Raw genomic sequence first — 20650 nt, forward strand, 5'->3', positions numbered from 1 at the left:
CATTACAAATTAGAGGAGATTAATTATTACGAACCCGCTAATTTATTTATACATTACTTATTTGTAAAATAAGTATAAAGAATTTGTAAAATTTATTTATACATATGAATTATTTAAACCCACTAATTTATTCTGTCTATTATTTTTTGAAATTAATTTTTATTTTTAACATTTTTAAAATAAAATTATCTATTTAATCATATTTTCTTTTTCTCTAACCAACCTTGTTTTCTCTTTCCCCGGCTCCCTCCGTTTCTCACCAATGTTCATATTTATTTTTTAGTGATAGATTATAAATAATTTTGAGAGATGAGGCAAATTACACATAATTTAAATATATATTGTTATAATTAATCAAAAGCCACCATCCACATTCAATCTTCTCATACCATAAACAATAAATGATTTTTTTATCTAAATTTTCAAATAAAAAAACTAACATCTCCTAAATTTTATCTAAAAATAATAATATAAGATTTAAATATATTACGACCGAATGTAACTTAGCATTAGGTAATGATATATATTAATTGTTTTTTTTGGGCTGTCATGTCAGTCGGGCCGCTGGGCCCCCTCTCTGTTTTGCTTGTTCCATTATCTCTTGCGCTTAAACGTGCCTCCATGGCTCTCGTTTCTCTCTTCTTCTTCTGCTTCTTTTTTTTTTTTCCTTTTTTGCCCTTTTCTCTCATATTAATTAAAGTTGAAGTGTTTTATCATTTATGTTTTTTAAAATAAAAATAAAAAGTCACTCTCTCTCACTTCGCGTCAGCGCAGCCCCGGCTATTATTTTTGACCAAGTCCACGTTCACATCGGTTCTTCTCAGTTCTCAATCTATCCACAGTCTACTGGTAAATTTTTATTAACTGAGAAGCATAATCTTTTTTATATTAATTTCGTTTCATCCTAGATGCATAAAAGTGAATTGAAGGGTAAAAAAAAGAAGAAAATTACATAAAAGTACAATATAATTTGTTCGTTTGTTACAAGCATCTATAATCTACTTGTTGTCATATTAGTTTATTGGGTCCAGTTATAGTGCAACTGTAGTATCATATCACAACTGCACCCAACCATTTAATCTAATTATGATGACAACTATGGGCTGAATCCTGGATGCAGCTTTACCCCAATTTACTTACAATTTATTAGTATTACAAAGAATATTTTTCACCTAATATGGATTTGAGCTAAGCTATGATACTCTTCGGTCTTCTTTTTTTCTTTTTAATTCAATCTTCCCCATCATAGTAAATTTGTTATACCGACTGATATTGATTGTTAGCATAGATCAATTTGCGGCAAGTAGTTTTATTCTTCAAATAAATAATTCAAAAGTTTTTGGATTCATGAACGAGTCTTGAGTCTTTAAAAAAACATTGCTTCTAATACGTTTATTTGTTGTTTATCACATACATACCAATATCATAATAATTGGTTGAAAATATACACGTGGTAAATAGTAAATAAAAAATGAGTAATACCCAATAGCACCCTAAGAATATTTTTACTACATATACATAAACGTAACACTTGTTGGTGGTAAATTAAAAGATAGGGTTATGCTATTCTAACTTAAAAATTAATATTCTATTTTACAAATTACTTAATGACTATCTAAGACATGTTTCTACTAAAAAAAAAAAATTGATAGGCTCATTATGATTGGAATAATATAAAATGTAAACTACATACCGTTGGCTCTTTTTGTTTTGTGTAAAAAATATTGTGCACGTTTGTTTAACGAATATATTTGTTAATATATGTACACATTTTTTTTTTAATTTTACAAATTACAATAACAAATTAAAAGTTGATGCCCAGAGGAAGGTACATTTTTTTCATGATGGATTAAAAGAATCCGAAGTAAAAATAATAATAGAGAGAGTTGGGTTGGGGGGCATCAATCACTCAAATTATATGCAAATTAAGGCAATGATAACGAAAGGCTATGGCTCCTCAAAATCTATGTCGGCCAAATCACGTTTGATGTTTCGGGTAATCAAATGTAATTAATATTTTGCATACGGGGTTGTCATGATATCTTTCACCACCTCATTTTATATATTATAATAACTTGCATATCATATACGCCATCGACAGTACACAAAACCTTAATGTGAGTGTTATACATACAAGTCATTCCCCAAAAAAAAAAAAAGGATATATTTTCTTTTTATTCCTTTAACTATTATTTCTTTTAGAAAAAGAAATCATACGTGATGTAATTAAACTGATCATATCTTAAAATTTCAATATTCCACAGCCTCCTGAGCAGAAGTTTACACATATGCATATGCGAAACTAGAATAAGACAACAGTCACCAAATAATTCCAGCATCAATGATCTGCCATCAGGCCGTAGGATAATGAAATAATTAAATAATAAGCAGACACATTCCTCCAAATTTAAACTTGTCTTGCATTTTCTGTACTAAGGCTCTTTTAACTGGATAATTAATAAGTTTTCTTAAAAAGATCTTAGGTCATGCTTGAAATTGAAGTTAATTAGTCAACTGTAATTTTAAGCTATAGTATAAAAGTGTTTAATAAACACTATCTGTTATAATTCAAAAGCTAAATTGATTTAATTTTACACTTATATAATAATAAATCTATTATGTCCTCACTAATTTTATCAAAATTATTATTTAAAAGTTGTATTTACTACAAATCATTAATTTTTATTTCATAGTTATAACTTTGTTTTCACAACTATAACTTAAAACTTACATCACCTCAATACTAAATAGGTCTTAATTTCACACAATGATAGGATGAGTAATCTTATTTCACGCGATGATCTAATGAGTAATCTTGTTCTTAAATATTAAATTGGGATACAAAATTTTTATATTAATTAATAGGTATATATATATATATATATATATATATATATATATAGCTATTTAACATATAAATGATAGTTTATACTAATGTTGCATTATTTAATTCGTATCGTAACTTTGTCAGCTTATTATAATTTAATAAAGAGTGAGAAAATCGGCGCTGTTGCAATAAAAATTAATAACCCTGATTAATTAGGGTTTCTAAAAATCTTACTAATGTAGCACACACTTGTTGCTAATTTGATACGTGCCCATAATTCTAAATCTTTACAACATGGTACGAGTTAAAACTCTGAGCTCTAGATATAACACAAATTAATTCACTAAAGTCTAAAACACACATAAAATTAGAAACATTAAACGCATCAAAACCGAGAGCTACCTAGAAGCATGAGAAGTCCAAGAAGAAGCAGTAAACAAGCTAGTACCCTTCCATCCGAGCATAAGAGTCCCATCTCCTGGAATAAGGCTGTAGCCATGAGCAGGAGGAAACATGTTCAATATAAGCTGAGCTTGTGCCATTGAGTTGCCACTCATTGGTACCTGCGCGAAGCCATTACACCTTGCAAGCTCGCTTCTCCAATGCTTAAACTTATCTTCCCCACTTCTTGCCGGGCCGCCAATGGCCAATATGTTATTGATCTCCCTGTAAAGAAGGCAATGCTCGACGCGGTGCCGATTAGGATCATCACTAGGAAAATATGCACCCAGTGAATCAAACAAAGTTGAGTAGTAATGAAGAGATCCCACAAAACGGTCTAAGAAAGACCCACCATGTGAAATTTCTTGCTCAACTAATGTGACCACTCTTGGTGACAATTCTTCTAGTAGCCTCAAGGTTTTCCAATCAGGCCCCGTGGCATCATACAATGAATGTTGTAGCCAATGCACGGCCAGTGTCTCTCCACGCCGGAGTTGCAGCATTGAGGCATCAATGTCTCCGAATTTTTTAGCAATTGGGTGGAATTCAAAAGACAATCCAAGGCGTTTCGCGAAATTGAAAAGTTGTTTCCCTGTCTCCAACAAGACCTCCATTGAGGTTCCCATTCCGGTCATTCGAAGATGAGGTGGGCCTTCGTTGCGTGTAGCAAGGATGTGGAAGAGGGCTGGCCATTGGAGGCCTTGCATGATATCAAGGTCTATTATGTGAACCCTATCGCGGCGATGAAAGGCCTCAAGGATGGCTTGGTTTGATGTGAAGTGAGCAAATTTAATGAATGGAGAGACATTGTTGAAGACTTGAAAGGCACAATGGACACTCTTGTGGTTGGTCAAAGGAGAGCAAATGCCTAGCCATGAGTTGAGAACCCTACTAGCCATGGCCTTGGCGAAATAAGCTACGACTCTTTCAGCACAAGAAGGGCCATAAGGTGAAGCCATTTGTGTGAGCTCAAGTAACATTCTATGAGCCTCACCAAGATTATCAACCGAAATAGCGACGGCACACTCCAAAAGAAGGGTTATCAATCTTAATCCTTGCTCATCTAACTTGTTATGACTTTCACAATTAATGTTTGATTGGTTTACTCCAAGCTGCTGCTCGTTGCTCCACGAAAATGATTCTTCCCCATCATAACTTCTTCTCATCATTTTTCTTGGCCTTAAGTCACCCAAAACTGACGGAATTATAGAATTGTCTTCGCACGGCCCCATTGTTGTATGATGGTGATCAGGCTGCAGGCCATGGTCAGCGTTATTAGTACTACTGTCTGGCATGTCATCAATAAGTTGCTTGGTGATATGTTCTACCCACTCAGAGAGCTCATTCCTCTCCAAGTTTACAGAACGGTTGTCGATGACAGCCAAGGGCGGGGGCGGCGGCTTTGTGAAGGAATTAGGGCAAGGATTTGGGAACCCAATAGAGGGATAGTCCCACTGTTCATAGTGTTGCATCATATCAAGAGCCCCATGAACAACTTCAAATCCTCCTCTCATCATTAAGAAGCAAGCAGGTTTAAGGTGTTTAATTAGAGAAGCGAGTAAAATTGGTGGTGAGAGGGTGTTAACGAGAGGATTAAGGTCATATTTAAAGATAGCAAATTAATTAAGGTGGCCAAAGAAAAGGTGTCAGCTGAGATAACAGAAAAACTTTTGAACATTTTTTAAAATCCAAAAGCATGGCCGGCATAGCCTGACATATAGATGAAGTTAAGTTACTAAAAGCCAATCGAACACACGTAAGTTTGCTAGTGATTTTCTCATTATTAACGCAGATATATTTTGCATTTTAGGCATATAAAATTCATGAAAGATTGAAGCTCATAAGCGTCTAAGCATCAAGTATATATTGAAAATATAGAAATAGAAAATATGGGGAAATAACAACTACCCACCATATGAATTATGAAAATGATGTGGCCCCACATGTCTATGATAAAGTTGGCAACTGTTTATGAAATTTGTTACTTTCAAAATATAAAATTAGTGTTTCTTTGAAAAGAACGTGCAACTATCTGTTTAGAATGGATTATTAAGTGATTATTTAATTTTATCAAATTTTTATTGTTATTTGATTTTTTTATTAAAGTTTTTAAGATTAAATAAGATATTTTGTCCCTACTGACAAAAGATTAAATTTTAATCTTTTAAAAGTAAAAGTTGGAAAATATTTTTTAAATATTAAAATGTTTAAAGTGCTCCTTATTTGGCAATTTTATTTTAATCTTTTCACAATATAATTTTAAAAATTTGTATATTAAAGTAATTTTATATTTTTAATAAAAATTTTCATTGACAATCAAACAATTAAAATTTATTTAATAAAAGTTGTACTTACAAAAACTCTATTTAAATAAAATTTATTTAAAAAGTTATACAAAATGCAGCCTAATTGAATAATCATCTTGGATCATCTAATGGTTTGATCAATTACTAACACATTGCCGTAATCTAGGGTTTTTTTTGAAATAGTGAGCTCCAGCTGCTTGGTTGCATTGCGCGTATAAGAATAAGTCAAGATATACAAAAGTTGAGTCATTGGGCAGTCAGTTGTGGATTATTAATCTTTTATCTATTAATTACGTTTAATGAATTAACAATTTTATGTTTTAAATTAGTTGGCTAATTATGACATTTACGCACCGGGTCTGGTAAAGCACTAAAGCTGGAAGCCTTATGAAGCCACTTGATGACTTGGTCACCTAGCTAGCTAGCAACGATGAGATACACAATTTGTCTTTTGGTTATGCAATTATAACAAGTGGGTTTTGATTATCTGATGCAAGTTGCCGCTTTCGTTGATCGGACGGTGTTCATTCGTTAAGTTGCCTAATTTTTATCATCATCGAAACCGACCAATAATAAGGTTGGTGGAACCTGCAGACTGAAGGGTCAACACATTCAACGTTGACTGCGGGAGTCGTCGAGTCAGTCTTGGCCTGCATGATGGCTATATCCTCTGTTTTAGAAGACAATGAAAGCTTTGCGTGAAAACATTACACTCCAAAACGACGGCGAATTGGAATATTCTTCCGATGATTTAGTTTATTTTACCGATTGTTCTGATGGATCAGTTTCATAACGGGGATGTGATGTTGGTTTAAAGATTGATTGGATTATTCCACGGAGCCGGTCCAAGACTCTTTAATTAAAGCAAGGATTTTGTATCTGATAATAATAGACATTTGCTTTGGCAGATGATGGTGACACTGCGGAGGCACAAAATGCCGACGGATGGCGCTTTTACAGAGCTTTTGGGCCCATTCTTATGACGGAGGCAAGTCAATCAGTCATGGCCCAATGTTATTTCTTGAATGATTTGTTGTTAGATTATGCTCTAGTATTTTAGCTGTCGAAAAAGATTCCAATTTCCTGCATCAGTCTTGTACTTCATTCCAGTTTGAATTAATTTATACAAAGCATATAAATATCAGGAATTTACTCTATTAAGCTTCTTCAATGTATCGCACCAAAGTCTTCCGTTGTATTTTTTTTTTTTTTGTTATATTTCTCGAGTATTTTAAATTATAAGTTTAAAGTAAGTAATGCAACGAAAAAGATAATAATATAACAGAGAACACTTTATGTAAGTGACGAAATACTTAAAAAAAATGCAACAAAAGCTTGGTGCGACAAATCAAGTATTAATGGACCCGAGGCACCATAATCTTGGAGTCGAAATAGAGAGAAAAAAGTAGATAACAGCTTCTAATCAACATATTGTTTTGCTATCGTTAATCAGACAGATGACAATAGTATACAAGGTATGAGCATTGTGTATATTTTTGTACAACTTTTTAACGAAAAAATTCAAATAAATTACATATAAGCGGTGAACGAATTAGCTCCTCTTCCTAATGTCTTTATTGTTATTATTTTTCCTTTAGTGATCTACTCATTTCGACAAGTGAGGGGGCAAAAAATGAAGGAAAAAAAAAATAAAGCTTACACAATTCTTATCCACAGAGATGCTATTGCTAATTAGTGGCTTCAAAACCCAGCACTTTTCTTAGAGCCCAAGAGCTCGAGACTTCAATCAGATCTTCAATTTTGGCCAATCTAGCAACTTAAAAAATAGGGTTAATTGTGCAGCATCAAGAACGGCGTCCGGACACTGTAATGTCAGAAATCTAGTCGAGACTTGGGAGCCGGAAGGACTTGTCTATATGATATTCAAAAAGAGTTTCTGGCTCAAACGTATTCATTCTGCTCTTGAGAAACTTCTATCTAGTTGGTTAGGTGCAAGACTTGTAAAGCTTCCCTGAGAAGGTTGATCACTGGCGGGCGTATCTGATGACTCTGATGTCTCTGACTCACTCTCTGCACAAAGAAACTCAAGATTAGGAAAAAAAAAACAATTAAAAAAAAGAAGATCAGCAATAGGTAAATGCCTGTGAGGTATACATGTGGATTGGGGTTGTAGGATGCCTTGTGGTAAAGATGTCAATACCCCATCTCACATCAACCTCAGAGGAGATCAAACTTAATTGGTGTTTGTACTTTGGAACAAAATGTGTAGTAAACTAAAAAATGTCTATAGATAGAACAAGAAATGACCACAATATCCAATGAATGCTGCAAAAAGAATATAAATAGCCAAGAGGTAATATTACCAAAAAGTGTCTTCACAGAGGGCCTCTTAGGTTTATTGTTGGTTTTCTTCAACTCAGCTGCAAGGAGAGTGAGAAACAGAATTACTTGCAAAGACACGCTAAAAAAAAAGGAAAAAAAAGGAAGAAGAAGAAAATGGAGAAAAAGAAGATGAACAGTTCACCATGACAATGGATTAAACTAATAGGATATGAACATATACAAGCTATCTGCAATTCTGTGGGTAAGATTCCTGTTCATCTATATCCTAAATAAAATATATGCAGATGAATGAATATAAAGCTGTCACCAACCTACATAACGTAGAAAAGTATTTATATTCACATATGAGAAAGAGCAATACCCATTCCAGGCACTTGATAATCATTGACAATTTCAAAGTTCTTGTAAGTATAGCCCACAAAATTTATGTCCTTTGAAGAGAGCATCTGCGTAATAGATGAACGGTGAGAAAAAAGTTCAGCAAAGGGATAACTTCTCGTAATCCTTGAATTTGTCTTTCATGCATTATTGTCTATTAAAACATTCATATTCCACTAAAATGGCAAAAGCAAGAATTCACACTTTTGCAGGTCAAAGCATTGAAACGAAAGATGCTAATATGCAAACAAATTAGTGAAAATTAACAAGCTGAATAATAAACCATGCTTACCTTCCTCCATGGCCCAGTCTTTGATGAGGTCTTAGTCTGGTTGTCAGACTGCATATCCCAAAGAAACACACAGAGTATAATTAGCAACAAACAAGTGGCTCCATAAAACCATGAAGAAATTTAGCACAGTTGTACCTCTTCAAACTTCTCAAAATTTTGAGTATCCAATTCATCATTGACTTCAGGGATAAATGCAGCTTCCATTTGGTATATCCTAGCCCAATCAACACCATCAAACCATGGATGAACCTGAAAAATGGAAAGGCAAAGAGGTCATTTTTGGCAATTAGCTTATCCAAAAAATTTAAGGACTTAAATTTGGACACCCCAGACAACACCTTAATTTCATCTGCGCCTTTTGCTCCTAGTCTCTGGTTGACATTACACAAGAGTTTGCTAATGAGATCTTTTGCCTCTATAGATAATTTTGCTTCTTCAGGAAACTTCAAATGTGTTCTCCAGTTTACTATCTGTATAAAACAAAGTACAGAAGAATAAGAGTGTAATTCTGCAAATGAATCTCTCTTCCCCCTCCCCACTTTCTTTTTTTGGGTCAGCTGGTTGGGGACAGTATGAGGCTTTGCAGCTAACTTAACATCTAAAAATAACTATGGCACAAAACAAGTCAACGGTTTGGCTTAACAATAATTTAAGTTACATTGTGCATAAAATTGTTGCAACATCTATGGAGAAAGGAACAGTTCAAAGGACTTGATACTACAGATTGTAGGAAATGTAACTGAGTTTAAATTAACTCTTTTTACGTACCTTCCTACATGTTGACATTGGATCATCCGAATAAAAAGGTGGATATCCAACAAGCATTTCATACATAATAGCACCGAGTGACCACCTATGAATTAAATAAATAACCAAAGTCAGGATGATACATATAGCTCCAAGATGGAACGAGCATCTATGAACATTATAATATTTCAATATCCACGACACTAACAGGTGCAAATATATTTAGATGGTGTCATCATACGGAACCAAAAAAGTAAAAGAGCTGATCAATGTGTTAAAATATCAAGAAAAAAAATTGGCGTGATGTGAGCAACCAGCAAAATCAGTTTCCACTGGAAAGAGGATTTGTTTCAACTGTTATGCAGAAGAAACTAAGATTAATTTACTTCCATGAGTCAGGAAATTCCAAATGCTCGTCAAAGAACCTGACATACTCACCAGTCACATTCCATGCCATAACCTTTCTTCAACAAAACCTCTGGAGCAATGTAATCAGGCGTACCAACAGTAGAATAAGCCTGCAAAGTCATGACCAGTCACAGACAAAATAAATCATAAGATGCCTTGGTCATTACAAACTCTGGCAAAAGCTCAACAATCAGTTTTGAAGTACGTGAAAAGATAATGGCTGTCTTTGAAAATAAAAACATGAAGTACATCCTTCAAATTGCCAAACAATGGACAATGTGCCCAGAAGAGACATTTTTTTCCAAATAGAATGTTTGCTAGGCATAGTAGAAACAGATGAATAACTTCATATCATATCATTTGTTGGTTAACAACATGAACAGAATATGTTAATCTTTGGTCAACAAAAATCGCGACACAGGACAAAAATATCATAGTTTTGAATAAGCAACATTGTATTTCCACCGCTCATAATCCCATCAGTGCCAAATGAGTTTCTCCAATCCCAAATCACAAGAAAAGTATGCTGATGTGAACCCAAAAGTAACCCAGTAAAAAACCCACTCTGGTCCAACAAACATGATTTTTGGGGAGGATAGAGTAGAAATCATACCCTCCAACTAGTAATTTGGTCCTAAAACTTATATTTAGATTATAACAAAATGAGAGGTAAACATAGCATACGTAATGGCAGAGAACTTACAAGCATTCTTCTATTCTTCTGCCAATGTTGTAGTTGCTCTTGTTGTGTGCGTTTCGGTGCGGCAGGGCGTTCATTATTCTGTGAAGACCCATTGAGGTTGTTCCCAATTGTAAAATCCTGTTCTTGGAGAGTACTGCAATCTAATGGTTTACAGAGTCCAAAATCAGAGAGTCGTAAGTGCCCATATTTATCAAGCAGCAAGTTGTCGGGCTTGATATCTCTGCAACATTTAACATCCAAAAAGCTCAGTCCATCCATTCCAAAACAAGATTATTGATTTTTAAGTACCATGTACAATTAAACCGATATCAACCTCATATTCAAGCACAAACCTATGGATATAATGGTGTTTATGGATAGACTCAATAGCCAAAACTGTCTCTGCAACATAAAATCTGGCTTCATCTTCAGTCAAGGTATCCTTTCTCATAAGTAAAGTCATCATATCTCCACCAGGTAGATATTCCATGATTAGATAAAGAAACTCATCATCTTGAAAGGAACAGTAGAGTTTGACGATGCAATTGCTATCAACCTCAGCAAGAAGATTCCTTTCAGCTCTTACATGCTCAACCTAAAAAAATTAGGAAGTTGATTGACAATCAATACAGTGGAAACAACCTCAGTGAAACAAATTGGCAAGCTATATAAATGCATGCGTACCTGTCCTCTCCGAAGCATCTCAGATTTCTTAAGCTTTTTCATAGCATATACATGACCAGTTGTCTTTTCCCTACAAACTCTAACCTGCAGGATAGAACAAATGTTCAATGCAATACATAGGACAAACAACTTATTCAATAACACAAAGTAACCCGGAGATTATCATGACTAGATGGATATCTGTATACATCCACCAGAGACACGATATAGCAGACATGAAATGACAAATAATTTAGTGCGCAATGGCTGCAATATTTGAAACGTTGAGGAGATGCATTACATATCAAAATGTCCTAATGCCCTGAGGCAATTAGGATATTTGCTTATGCTGTAACCACTCAAAGGGACTCTGAGAATAATCAAGTCATGCAAGAAGACAGGCCAATTGCTGTCAGGAACAAGTATAAGGCCGTTATAACTTGACAAGATCAATATATGAGCTACAAGCATAAGGAAGCTACAGGCAATGCTACATATGAGCTACAAGCATAAGGAAGCTACAGGCAATGCTAACATTGGTTGTGGTGAAAGTATTATTAAAATCAACAGCTATAAAGGGCACAAATTGCGGAAGCACCCACAGTATGAAAACTACTGTGATATGTTAAAGATAGCAAAAAGTACACTAAAATCACTTGAAAATAAGATCATAAAATTTAACATGAACAAAAAATACCTCCCCAAATGCCCCCTTTCCAATCATTGTCAGCAATTCAAAATCATCAGCACCCATTTTATGCCTCTGAAGACGCATATATTCAGTTTCCTTCTTCTCCAAGAACTTAAGTAGGTTATTTTGATCTTCCTCAGATACATCAGCATCAGCCAACTTTTTTTCCAGTATATTTCGCCTATTCAAAATAAAAATTTGAAATTTCTCAGCCTAATATTTGAGGAAAAATGAAAAACTCTATGCATGAGAAAATACGGTTCAGCCCAATTGAAGGAAACAAACCCATTTGTCACTGAACAAAGGAAATTAGGAAAACACCGTCCAAACATATCATCTGGCTTTGAAAGCAAAAATGGTAAATTTCCTAGACAAGGACAAAGAGTTCAATGGCCAGAGACGTCTAATGGGGGGAAACAAAAATTCAATAAATAAACAAAAAATGTAAATTCAATAAAGAGCAGTTACCAATAACTCCCAGAACTTGATCAAGCTACTTTAGCAAAAGCAAACTCTACCAACTTAATCATTCCCAGTCAAAGTCAGCAATATTTTGACAGCAATTGCTAAAATTCTATGTAATAGAAGAAACATTATTCCATCATACACAGAATTTCATAAGCAACTCATGTTCTTAAACATGCCATTTCCAAGACGAGAATCGAAACCCATAACACATTCACACAGACGTTCTTAATGATGGATATAGAATGACCAAATACTTAGGGATCATCTAAGGTCCAAACCAAACACTTTAAAATGTACAACCATCTAGAGGTAGCAACAAGAGAAGGTAAAGTCGAGGTCAAAAGTTAGTCAGTCAAAGATCCCATCATGGTGATGAGAAGTAACCACCATACACCCACCTCTCCCTTCTCTCCTGAAGATTCTTCATTTGCTCCTTGTAATGATTTTCAATATACTGCTTAGCCGCCGCAACCTTCTGCTTGGTAACATTGGACAAAGCTTCTTCATCGGTTGACTCCTCGTTGCTTCCATTGCCACCAGCCTCCTTCTTCTTCCCCGAACCTCTCATCTTATCTCGCGGTTGCAGCTTCTGCAACCAACTCCTCGCCGAGTCCATATTCTCTCACTTTTAACTACTATAATAGCATCTCAAATTCAGAAACCACTCAATTGCATACAGTCTGCGAATTAACAAATGCAACAAATTAAACGAATTAAACAAAAAATTCAGCACAAATTTGACCAAATTAGTGATAGATAGCAATACCTCGGCGATTGAAATAAAGCGAAATAAAAATTAGCTGAAAAAAAAAACTGAATATAAATTAAAACACCTAAAAGTCTTAGATAATGCGAAAGAACGTAGGCTGAGAAATCGGGTTACCGCGAAATTTGTGTCGTTGATGATGAGATCCACCAAAAACTGAAACAAATAAATTTTTTTTTTTTCAATTTTACTTATATTTTTATTATTTTGATTTCTTTGTTGTCCGCGTGATTCTCTCGTTTGTATCTGTGCATTGTCCCGGTGCAAGCCTGCCATTTTAAATAGGCTTTCCCCTTTGATCCCATTTTTTCTTTTTTCTTTTTTCTTTTTTGGGGCGGGGGGCGGGTATTATTATTATTATTATTATTATTATTATTATTAGTTTACAGTCTTTGAAGCGTTGGATCCCGCGAGAAACTGATCCACGAAGATTCGATGGGGGCGGCAGGCTCGTGTCCATGACCATGATGTGGAGTGTGCTGGGTGCGCAATGTGCCCCCACCGTATCGAATAAATTATTTATTTGTTTTAATTCAAATTTTTAATTTTTTTTTCCTGATCATAATCATTCATTCGTTCATATTGTACAAAATTAGATCATCATATATAATGTTAGTTAGATTACGGTTAAACTACAAGTCACATTTCGTTTCTTACAAAAATAATTATGTTTCGCCATCATTCCACCTCAAAATGATGGGAAATTTACAGTAATAACCAAAAAAAATTCCCTTTTTTTCATTTTAACCCCCAAAAAATATTTCTATCAACATTAGCCATTAAACAACATTTGAGACCAAAATACCCCTCCCTCATCTCTCCCCCAACACTCCATTTCACTCATCTCTCCCAAACCGATCCAACTCCCATCATCGGCGGCGACATCAACCCTCGTCGGCGGCGGCTCCATCTCTCACCGGCATCCGATCTACGATCTACAACCTTCAACAAAATCTAGGTTAGTTATTTTTCTTATTTTCATTAATTTAAAATGAGATTTTAGAATAATAATAGTTATAGCTTGAGATTAATAGTGGTGGTGATGATGTTTGTGGTGGTTGGTGGTGTTTGGGAGTATTGTTTTCGATTTTGGAGTGATTGTGCTTAATTTTGCGGGTGGGGAGGGAGGGGAGCAGGGCGCGCGCGCGCCCATCGCTGGGCAGCAGCGCGCGGCCATGCGCGGCACGCTGTTGCACCAAATCTGGTGCGACAGCAGGCGCTGTCGCACCAGATCTGGTGCGACAGGCGCGCCTGAAACACCAACAATTGCTACTACCGAGCCTGTCGCACCAATTGTTGGTGCGACAGGCCCTGTCGCACCAATTGTTGGTGCGACAGGCTTGCCCGTCGCACCAATTGTTGGTGCGACAGGCTTGCCCGTCGCACCAATTGTTGGTGCGACAGGCTTGCCCGTCGCACCAATTGTTGGTGCGACAGGCTTGCCCGTCGCACCAATTGTTGGTGCGACAGGCTTGCCCGTCGCACCAAAAATTAAATTTTCTTAATTTTTTTTTCTGTAAATGTTATGTAATAATTTTATAAATATTACAGATACATGGCGAAATCAGAATCACCGGATATTGAAGTAGGCAAGATGTATTTTCGTTATGCTGATCATTTTCCTGGTCGAATTTCGAGCATGTGTATGTTATCTTCGGTCGTTAAAGTCATCGAGGAAAAATTAACAAACCGGCAGTTGCGTATGTTCAAAAAGGATATATTTGGACATTTCTTGGAGTGTCGAAGTTTTCCATTTAGTGGGGTAATTTTGCACAATCTTCTACTGCGGCAAGTGGCCCATGAAGAAGATAGCCGTGAGGATCAGTTATGGTTTCAAATTGGTAAGCATGTGATTCGCTTGTCAATTGTCGAATGGTGCTTGGTTACTGGACTTTCATTTGGTGTGGATACCAATCAAAAAAATGATGAAATGGAGCAGAGGCTACGGAATACGTATTTTGGTGGTGTGCATCGTAAGATTAATGTGAAGCAATTCGATGCAGTATTTAAGGAGTTGAAATTCGAGGAAATGAACGATATGGACGCATTAAAGATGCACTGTTTTATTTTGCGGACAGAGTACTAAATGCAAGAAAAAATCACTGTCAAATTAATTTCGATTGGCTTGACCAAGTTGATGATATACAGTACTTCCGAAAGCGTCCATGGGGTCTATTGTCGTGGGAAATTATTTACGAGAGTCTTGACAATGCACTGTTCGAGAAAGACGAGAAATTTAAGAAGACTCGGTTGAAAAATTCAGATCATAATATTGAAAAATACAATCTTTACGGCTTTACGTGTGGGGTTCAGGTGCTATTTTTTTTGTTTATTAATAAGTTTTATTGTATTAAATATTTGATTGTTGTTTTATTTGATTTTTCACTTTGGTTGTTGTAGGCTTGGATTTACGAAGCAATCGGAGGGTTGCCATCAACATGGGTCGTCAAAACGAAGAATAAGATTCCCCGCATTCTGCAATGGAAGCCCATGGCGTCGTCGAGAATCAACTTTGCGGAGGTTTATTCGTTCTTCAACGACGAATCTCGTCTTGTAAGTAATATGTATTACTTATTTTTTAAACTTTACTAAATTTAAGTTATGTATACTTACTTAAAATTTTCAATTGAATTTATGGAAGGGGGACGTTTTACAAACCCTTGAGCCAAATTCAAAGGAGAGTAGCAAAAATTATTGGCTCTCTGTGAAGGATTACTTGCCAAGCATTCCAGACTGGGTTCATAAGGTCGGTATACTCTAAGCACTAAAAATTTGTTAATCGAAATTTTTGACTTTTCATTTTCTAATTTTAAATGATACTTTATACAGCACCAACCCTCAATCAACGCGATGCCGTCGGTTACAAGGCCGAATGACGAGCATGACGATCATGACGACATACCAAACCCAATACCAGAGCAGTGTCATGACACTTTTGCGGATGAGGTGGGGCATGACACTTTTGAGGATGAGGTGGGTGTTGATGACCACCAGCAGCAAACAGACAACTCTGATGACGCACGGGATTCTGAGGTTAGAAATAATATACGATATTTTTTTTTATAAATTATTAATTTTTTATTGTTATTCTAAAGTTTTATTTTTTTCTTTTGTAATAGTCGAGGACAAAGCAGTTTAATGATTACGTACGACGACGGCTGGATAAGATTGATCGTAACGTGTATGAAATAAAGTCAGAATTAAAAGATTTTAAAGACACCGTTGTTGGTTTCATCGACACATTTTCTAAACGTCCAAATAAGGATTCTCCCACTGCACGCTCGTATGCGGTAAGCTAATTTAAATTTGATAATAATGTTCGTTTAACTTTTAATTTGATAGTTATTTAATATGTTCTTTTTGGCGAATGTACAGGCCCCGGATGACGTTGGAGTGTATACTGACGTGGGCAATGAAAATTTGTCTACGCCCACATCATTGTATAGTTTCTACGGGGATGTAAGTGGGGAGAGCGTGCAGGTGTTCACAGAGGTGCCTCCGGGCGTTAGTAAGTTCGGCCGCGCGTACATACCGTCGTATGTTTATAACAGTCCGTACATGATTCCTCCGGTCAGGCGAGGACAGAACGTCCGGCCTTTACCTCGACCCCAAATCATGGAGCATGCGATTGACATGAGTACGAGTGTGGATGTAAATCCACTGAGAGGATTGGAGGACTCTAGTCTGTTTGCTGAGTTTGATCAATGGTTTACTGGTGATAGCAGAGTCTGCCGGAGAGTCCAGCACCCGCGGTCATTCTTTCAAATAATTTTGGGGACAGCTTCGATGGGATGGTTAGGCGATGAGGTATTTATAATTTCCTCGTGGTGTATACTGTTGTGGATTTGTGTATAAATTTGTTTTTAAAAACTCGTAATATTTCTGTTTCTCTACAGCATATTCACGAGTATCTCCGCTTGATTAGCGAGAAGCAACGGCAGTATCCAAATGCCTTACTCCAACGTGTCACACATACTGACACATTTTTTTGGGTAACGTGCCGACAAAACTTATAAATCTTATGTGGATGTAAAAATTTAAGTTTTATTAATTTATGCATTTCTTGGTTATCTATGTATTAGGTGTTCTTGAATCAGTTATGGAATAACGGGAATTGTGCAGTCGATTCAATGGTATTCGACGACCGCGTGAATAGTTATCTTTGTGGCCGCCAGCACACAATGTCTAAATCAATGACGGATGTCGATATGGTATGTATTTTATTACATTTCACATGCTATCTAATGAAAATATTCAAGTTGTTGCTTTTTCTTTGTTGTATTGTATTTTAATTTCATACATAACGAACATGTTTTTCAATTGTTATATGCAGCTACTCATCCCTGTTAACTTCGACGGCGCGCATTGGGTACTAGCACGAGTTGACTTTCGGAAAAACAAAGTCTGGATTTATGACTCATTACTCACAAATCGCGACGACAAAAGGTACAAGTTGAAATTCAAGCCACTTGAAGTTATATTCCCTCGATGGTTGGAATACGTTGGCTTCTACAATATCCGACCGGAGTTGCAGAGTGAAGACCCGTGGAAAGTTATCGCAGTTAAGAGCGCGCCACAACAAGAGCCCGGAACTGGCGATTGCGGTGTTTTTGTATTGATGGTTACGATGTATTTAATGTTCGGGATTAAATTGGAGTTTAACGCTAGTCATGTCGAGTACTTTAGAAAGAAGATTGCGGTTGATATATTTAATGACGATATTCAATTGTAAACCTATGTAGTAATTCAAATGTTGAAATTTGAATTTTTTTTTACTTCGCACACTTAAGTTTATATAATTTTAATGCCTCACATTTTAAACTTTAAATAAAGTTTTATGAAATATAAGTGTACAATACAAAACAAACAGTAACAGTTTTAACCAACGAACACAAAAACAATAATAGTTTTAACAAACTCATAACACACAAAATACAACTAACTTCGAGTCGACGCAATGGGATTCTTACATCTCTTACGATTATGGCCTAGTTCATGACACCGACCGCATCTAACAGTCCGCCGGTCAACGTCCTCGCCAGCCGAGGGTATTCTGAGCTCTTTACGACGGCCAGGTGGTGGTGCCTCAACTGGTGGGTATACATGCATTTCCTGAATTTCATCTGGAATTTCCCAATCAGCCACATCACCAACTGGCTCTACTGGTTGTGCATAAGCCATCGCCAACGATTCTGTAGTGTAAAAGTCCGAGCAAAGGTTAATAAAATCCACCCGGTGTGTTAGACACGCCGCGATTGCATGAGCACACACAAGCTGATCAAGCTGGAACACTCTGCAGGAGCAAGTTCTCTTTTGCAAGTCAACTAACCCTTCCTTAAGCCCACCGCCTATAACTTGAAAGCGATGCGGAGACACCGGCCGAACTATCATTCTTTCAGCTATAGTTCTCCTCTCAGTGACTATTTCATCCGCCCATGTTGTTAGCCGAGTAGTCATTGATTCAGCCACAATTTTCCTATCATAAAACCATTGCTGCAATGTTTTCCTAAAGTGATCAACAGGATGAGTCACAGGAAATTTTCGAGGTTCCCTCATGAACGCATTAACACTCTCCGCGATGTTCGTGGTAAGAATGATGTACCTCCTACCTTCAAACTGCGACCTTGCCCAATTACACGTACCGACATTATTTTCTAGGTAATCAGCCGCACCCGAGTGGATCATCCACAACCCTTCAAGTTGTCTCTTAAATTCCTCGTGGCCATATGCTTTTGCTGCATTAATAAAGGCAGGCTCAAATTGATCCCAAAGAGCTTTGGACATTCTAAACTGAGACTTAATGTTACCTTTGACGTGGTAAAAACAAACGCCATGAGTTGCATTGTGAAAAACTTTAAGAACGGCTCTCCTTATGGCAGTGCATCGATCAGAGATAATTACCAACTCAGGTCTATCGCCAATCACTCCGTGTAACTTCATCATAAACCATTCCCAAGCATCGTTGTTTTCTGAATCCATGATCCCAATGGCTAACGGATACAATTGATTGTTACCATCAAGACATGTTGCCACGAACATGCTTCCACGATATAATCCCTTCAGATGAGTACCATCTACAGCAATGACAGGCCGAATGTACTGCATAAAACCCTTGATGGAAGATCCGAGTGCTACAAAATAGTACAAGAAATTACCATCTCCATCCTGCTCGAGGTGAGTGACTGTACCCTCATTCGCTGTAGTTAGTACGTGAGAGTATTTAGGGAGCAAGTTGTATGACTCTGCAGGGTTGCCTCGAACTATTTCAAGACCAACTTCTCTCGCCCGATAGGCCTGCTGGTATGTTAACTGAACACCGTATTCCTGTTGCATATCTGCTCTTATGTCATTCGGAGTATAAATCCTCTTGTCTTGAATATATTTTTCTGCGATAATATGACCGACAACCTGGCTCCTGACTTGATGACGTCCATCAACCAATACCTCATTATGACAAGTGTGTACATTGTCAATTCTCTTCACCACCCACGGAATATTTTGCTCGTTCGAACATCTAGTTGCTCGAATACGCCATTTACATGATTCTGAACAACAGTGAGCCTCGAAACGTGTCGTAGTAGACCGTGCAATCTTGAAATCAAACTTGTCTCTAAAGGCAACCTTGCGTAGTTGTAATATAAACTCATTTTTCTCAGCAAATAGCTTACCCACACTGATATCATCTGAATCACAACTGCTAACAAAGCTTGGAGCAACCATATTCGAAGGCAAAGTTGGAGCAACACTTGTAAGGGGGTCAATTCGCCTTCTCGATCGAAGCATAGAAGGAATAGGTCTATTGCCTCTGTTATTCACAGGAGTATTGTCTTCACACTCATCCTCATGCTGAAACGACGGAACATTTGAAGGACCGGCTCCTCCATCATCACCATCATTATTGAAACGCGTGCCCCCCCTTGTAGTATTAGAAGGTTCTGCACAAACATTATCCCCCTCTGTCTCATTATGAAAATCATCATTGTCCCGAAAAACATTGTTGTGATACGGAGAATATCGTTGCTCCAACGACGTTGTTATTGGAAATACTGTTGCTCCAACATCCTGTAACGTAACGCCATTATCATCAATGTTGTCATAATTATCGTGGATTGGAGAGTAATATTGCTGCAACGATATTGTCCTTGGCAACACCTCTTCATCATTATCGGGGCCAGACATATTTGCTCTAAACGAAGTTTCTGTATCCACATGTGGCTCAATACCTTCGCTCGGAACTCGAGGTGATGTGGTCACGAATATAGGAATGCATCCAAAATTAGCTACGTCCGATGCCATATGCAACACAACCCTCACCATTTCATCATCGCATATATCCATGGGCATTGCACATATACGATATAATGTGTTACTAGACCTCAAAGTTGTCTTCATGGTGATACTATAGTCATTAGGGTTAATTTGTAACACCTCGTATACTCTTGCCAATAACTGATCAAACAGATAATTTTTTCCAACCAAAAATGCTCGATTTTTACCATTCACGTACTCCATACGGCTATTCTCTAATGTCTCCCACCAACCATCGTAACACAATTCAAGTACAACTGAATCCATTAAGCCTGAAATTATAAAAAAAAATTATTTCAGCCATATTAAAATAATACAGTTTTAATGATGTATTTCATGGTGGGTGCGACAGGCAACCTGTCGCCCGAT

At 36.7% G+C, this 20650-nt stretch overlaps 3 protein-coding genes across 6 annotated transcripts; 1 reads left to right on the forward strand and 2 right to left on the reverse strand.

The window, feature by feature from the left end:
• Positions 1–3225: 3225 nt before the first annotated feature.
• LOC18049329 (protein SCARECROW) lies at positions 3226–4782 on the reverse strand. The gene has a single exon (XM_006443741.1). The coding sequence runs from the start codon at positions 4780–4782 to the stop codon at positions 3226–3228; it is 1557 nt and encodes a 518-aa protein (XP_006443804.1).
• Positions 4783–7017: 2235 nt separating this feature from the next.
• Positions 7018–13298, reverse strand: LOC18049330 (serine/threonine-protein kinase 38). 4 transcript variants are annotated; one of them, XM_024189229.1, is made up of 15 exons: positions 13091–13298; positions 12974–13007; positions 12606–12887; positions 11746–11920; positions 11070–11153; positions 10739–10980; positions 10407–10626; positions 9734–9813; positions 9317–9401; positions 8887–9018; positions 8684–8797; positions 8549–8596; positions 8240–8324; positions 7899–7955; positions 7018–7605 (listed from the first exon to the last, which is right to left on the reverse strand). In XM_024189229.1, exons 3-15 carry the CDS (start codon positions 12821–12823, stop codon positions 7487–7489), a joined length of 1659 nt encoding a protein of 552 aa, XP_024044997.1. In that variant the 5' UTR covers positions 12824–12887; positions 12974–13007; positions 13091–13298; the 3' UTR covers positions 7018–7486. The 4 variants fall into 4 exon arrangements, 3 of the variants coding, with proteins under 3 accessions (XP_024044997.1, XP_006443805.1, XP_024044996.1); XM_006443742.2 differs by lacking the exon at positions 12974–13007; XM_024189228.1 differs by lacking the exon at positions 12974–13007 and having other exon boundaries at positions 13041–13298.
• A 3865-nt stretch (positions 13299–17163) lies between these two features.
• On the forward strand, positions 17164–17705 carry LOC112099994 (sentrin-specific protease 1-like). The gene is made up of 2 exons (XM_024187554.1): positions 17164–17184; positions 17307–17705. The coding sequence occupies exons 1-2, from the start codon at positions 17167–17169 to the stop codon at positions 17703–17705; spliced, it is 417 nt and encodes a 138-aa protein (XP_024043322.1). The 5' UTR covers positions 17164–17166.
• The last annotated feature ends 2945 nt before the right edge of the window (positions 17706–20650 follow it).

Source organism: Citrus clementina, unplaced genomic scaffold (genome assembly GCF_000493195.1).
Source record: "Citrus clementina cultivar Clemenules unplaced genomic scaffold, Citrus_clementina_v1.0 scaffold_3, whole genome shotgun sequence".
NCBI classification, from domain to species: domain Eukaryota; kingdom Viridiplantae; phylum Streptophyta; class Magnoliopsida; order Sapindales; family Rutaceae; genus Citrus; species Citrus x clementina.

Bases quoted from the DNA above. Each gene is read 5' to 3' on its own strand.
- LOC18049329 (XM_006443741.1), bottom strand. From the start codon at position 4,782: ATGAGAGGAGGATTTGAAGTTGTTCATGGGGCTCTTGATATGATGCAA.
- LOC18049330 (XM_006443742.2), bottom strand. From the start codon at position 12,823: ATGGACTCGGCGAGGAGTTGGTTGCAGAAGCTGCAACCGCGAGATAAG. The intron at 8,798-8,886 runs GTGTTGTCTGGG...TCCATTTTTCAG, and splicing joins AAGGCGCAGATGAAATTAAG to GTTCATCCATGGTTTGATGG. The intron at 7,956-8,239 runs GTATTGCTCTTT...CTCTCCTTGCAG, and splicing joins TTATCAAGTGCCTGGAATGG to CTGAGTTGAAGAAAACCAAC.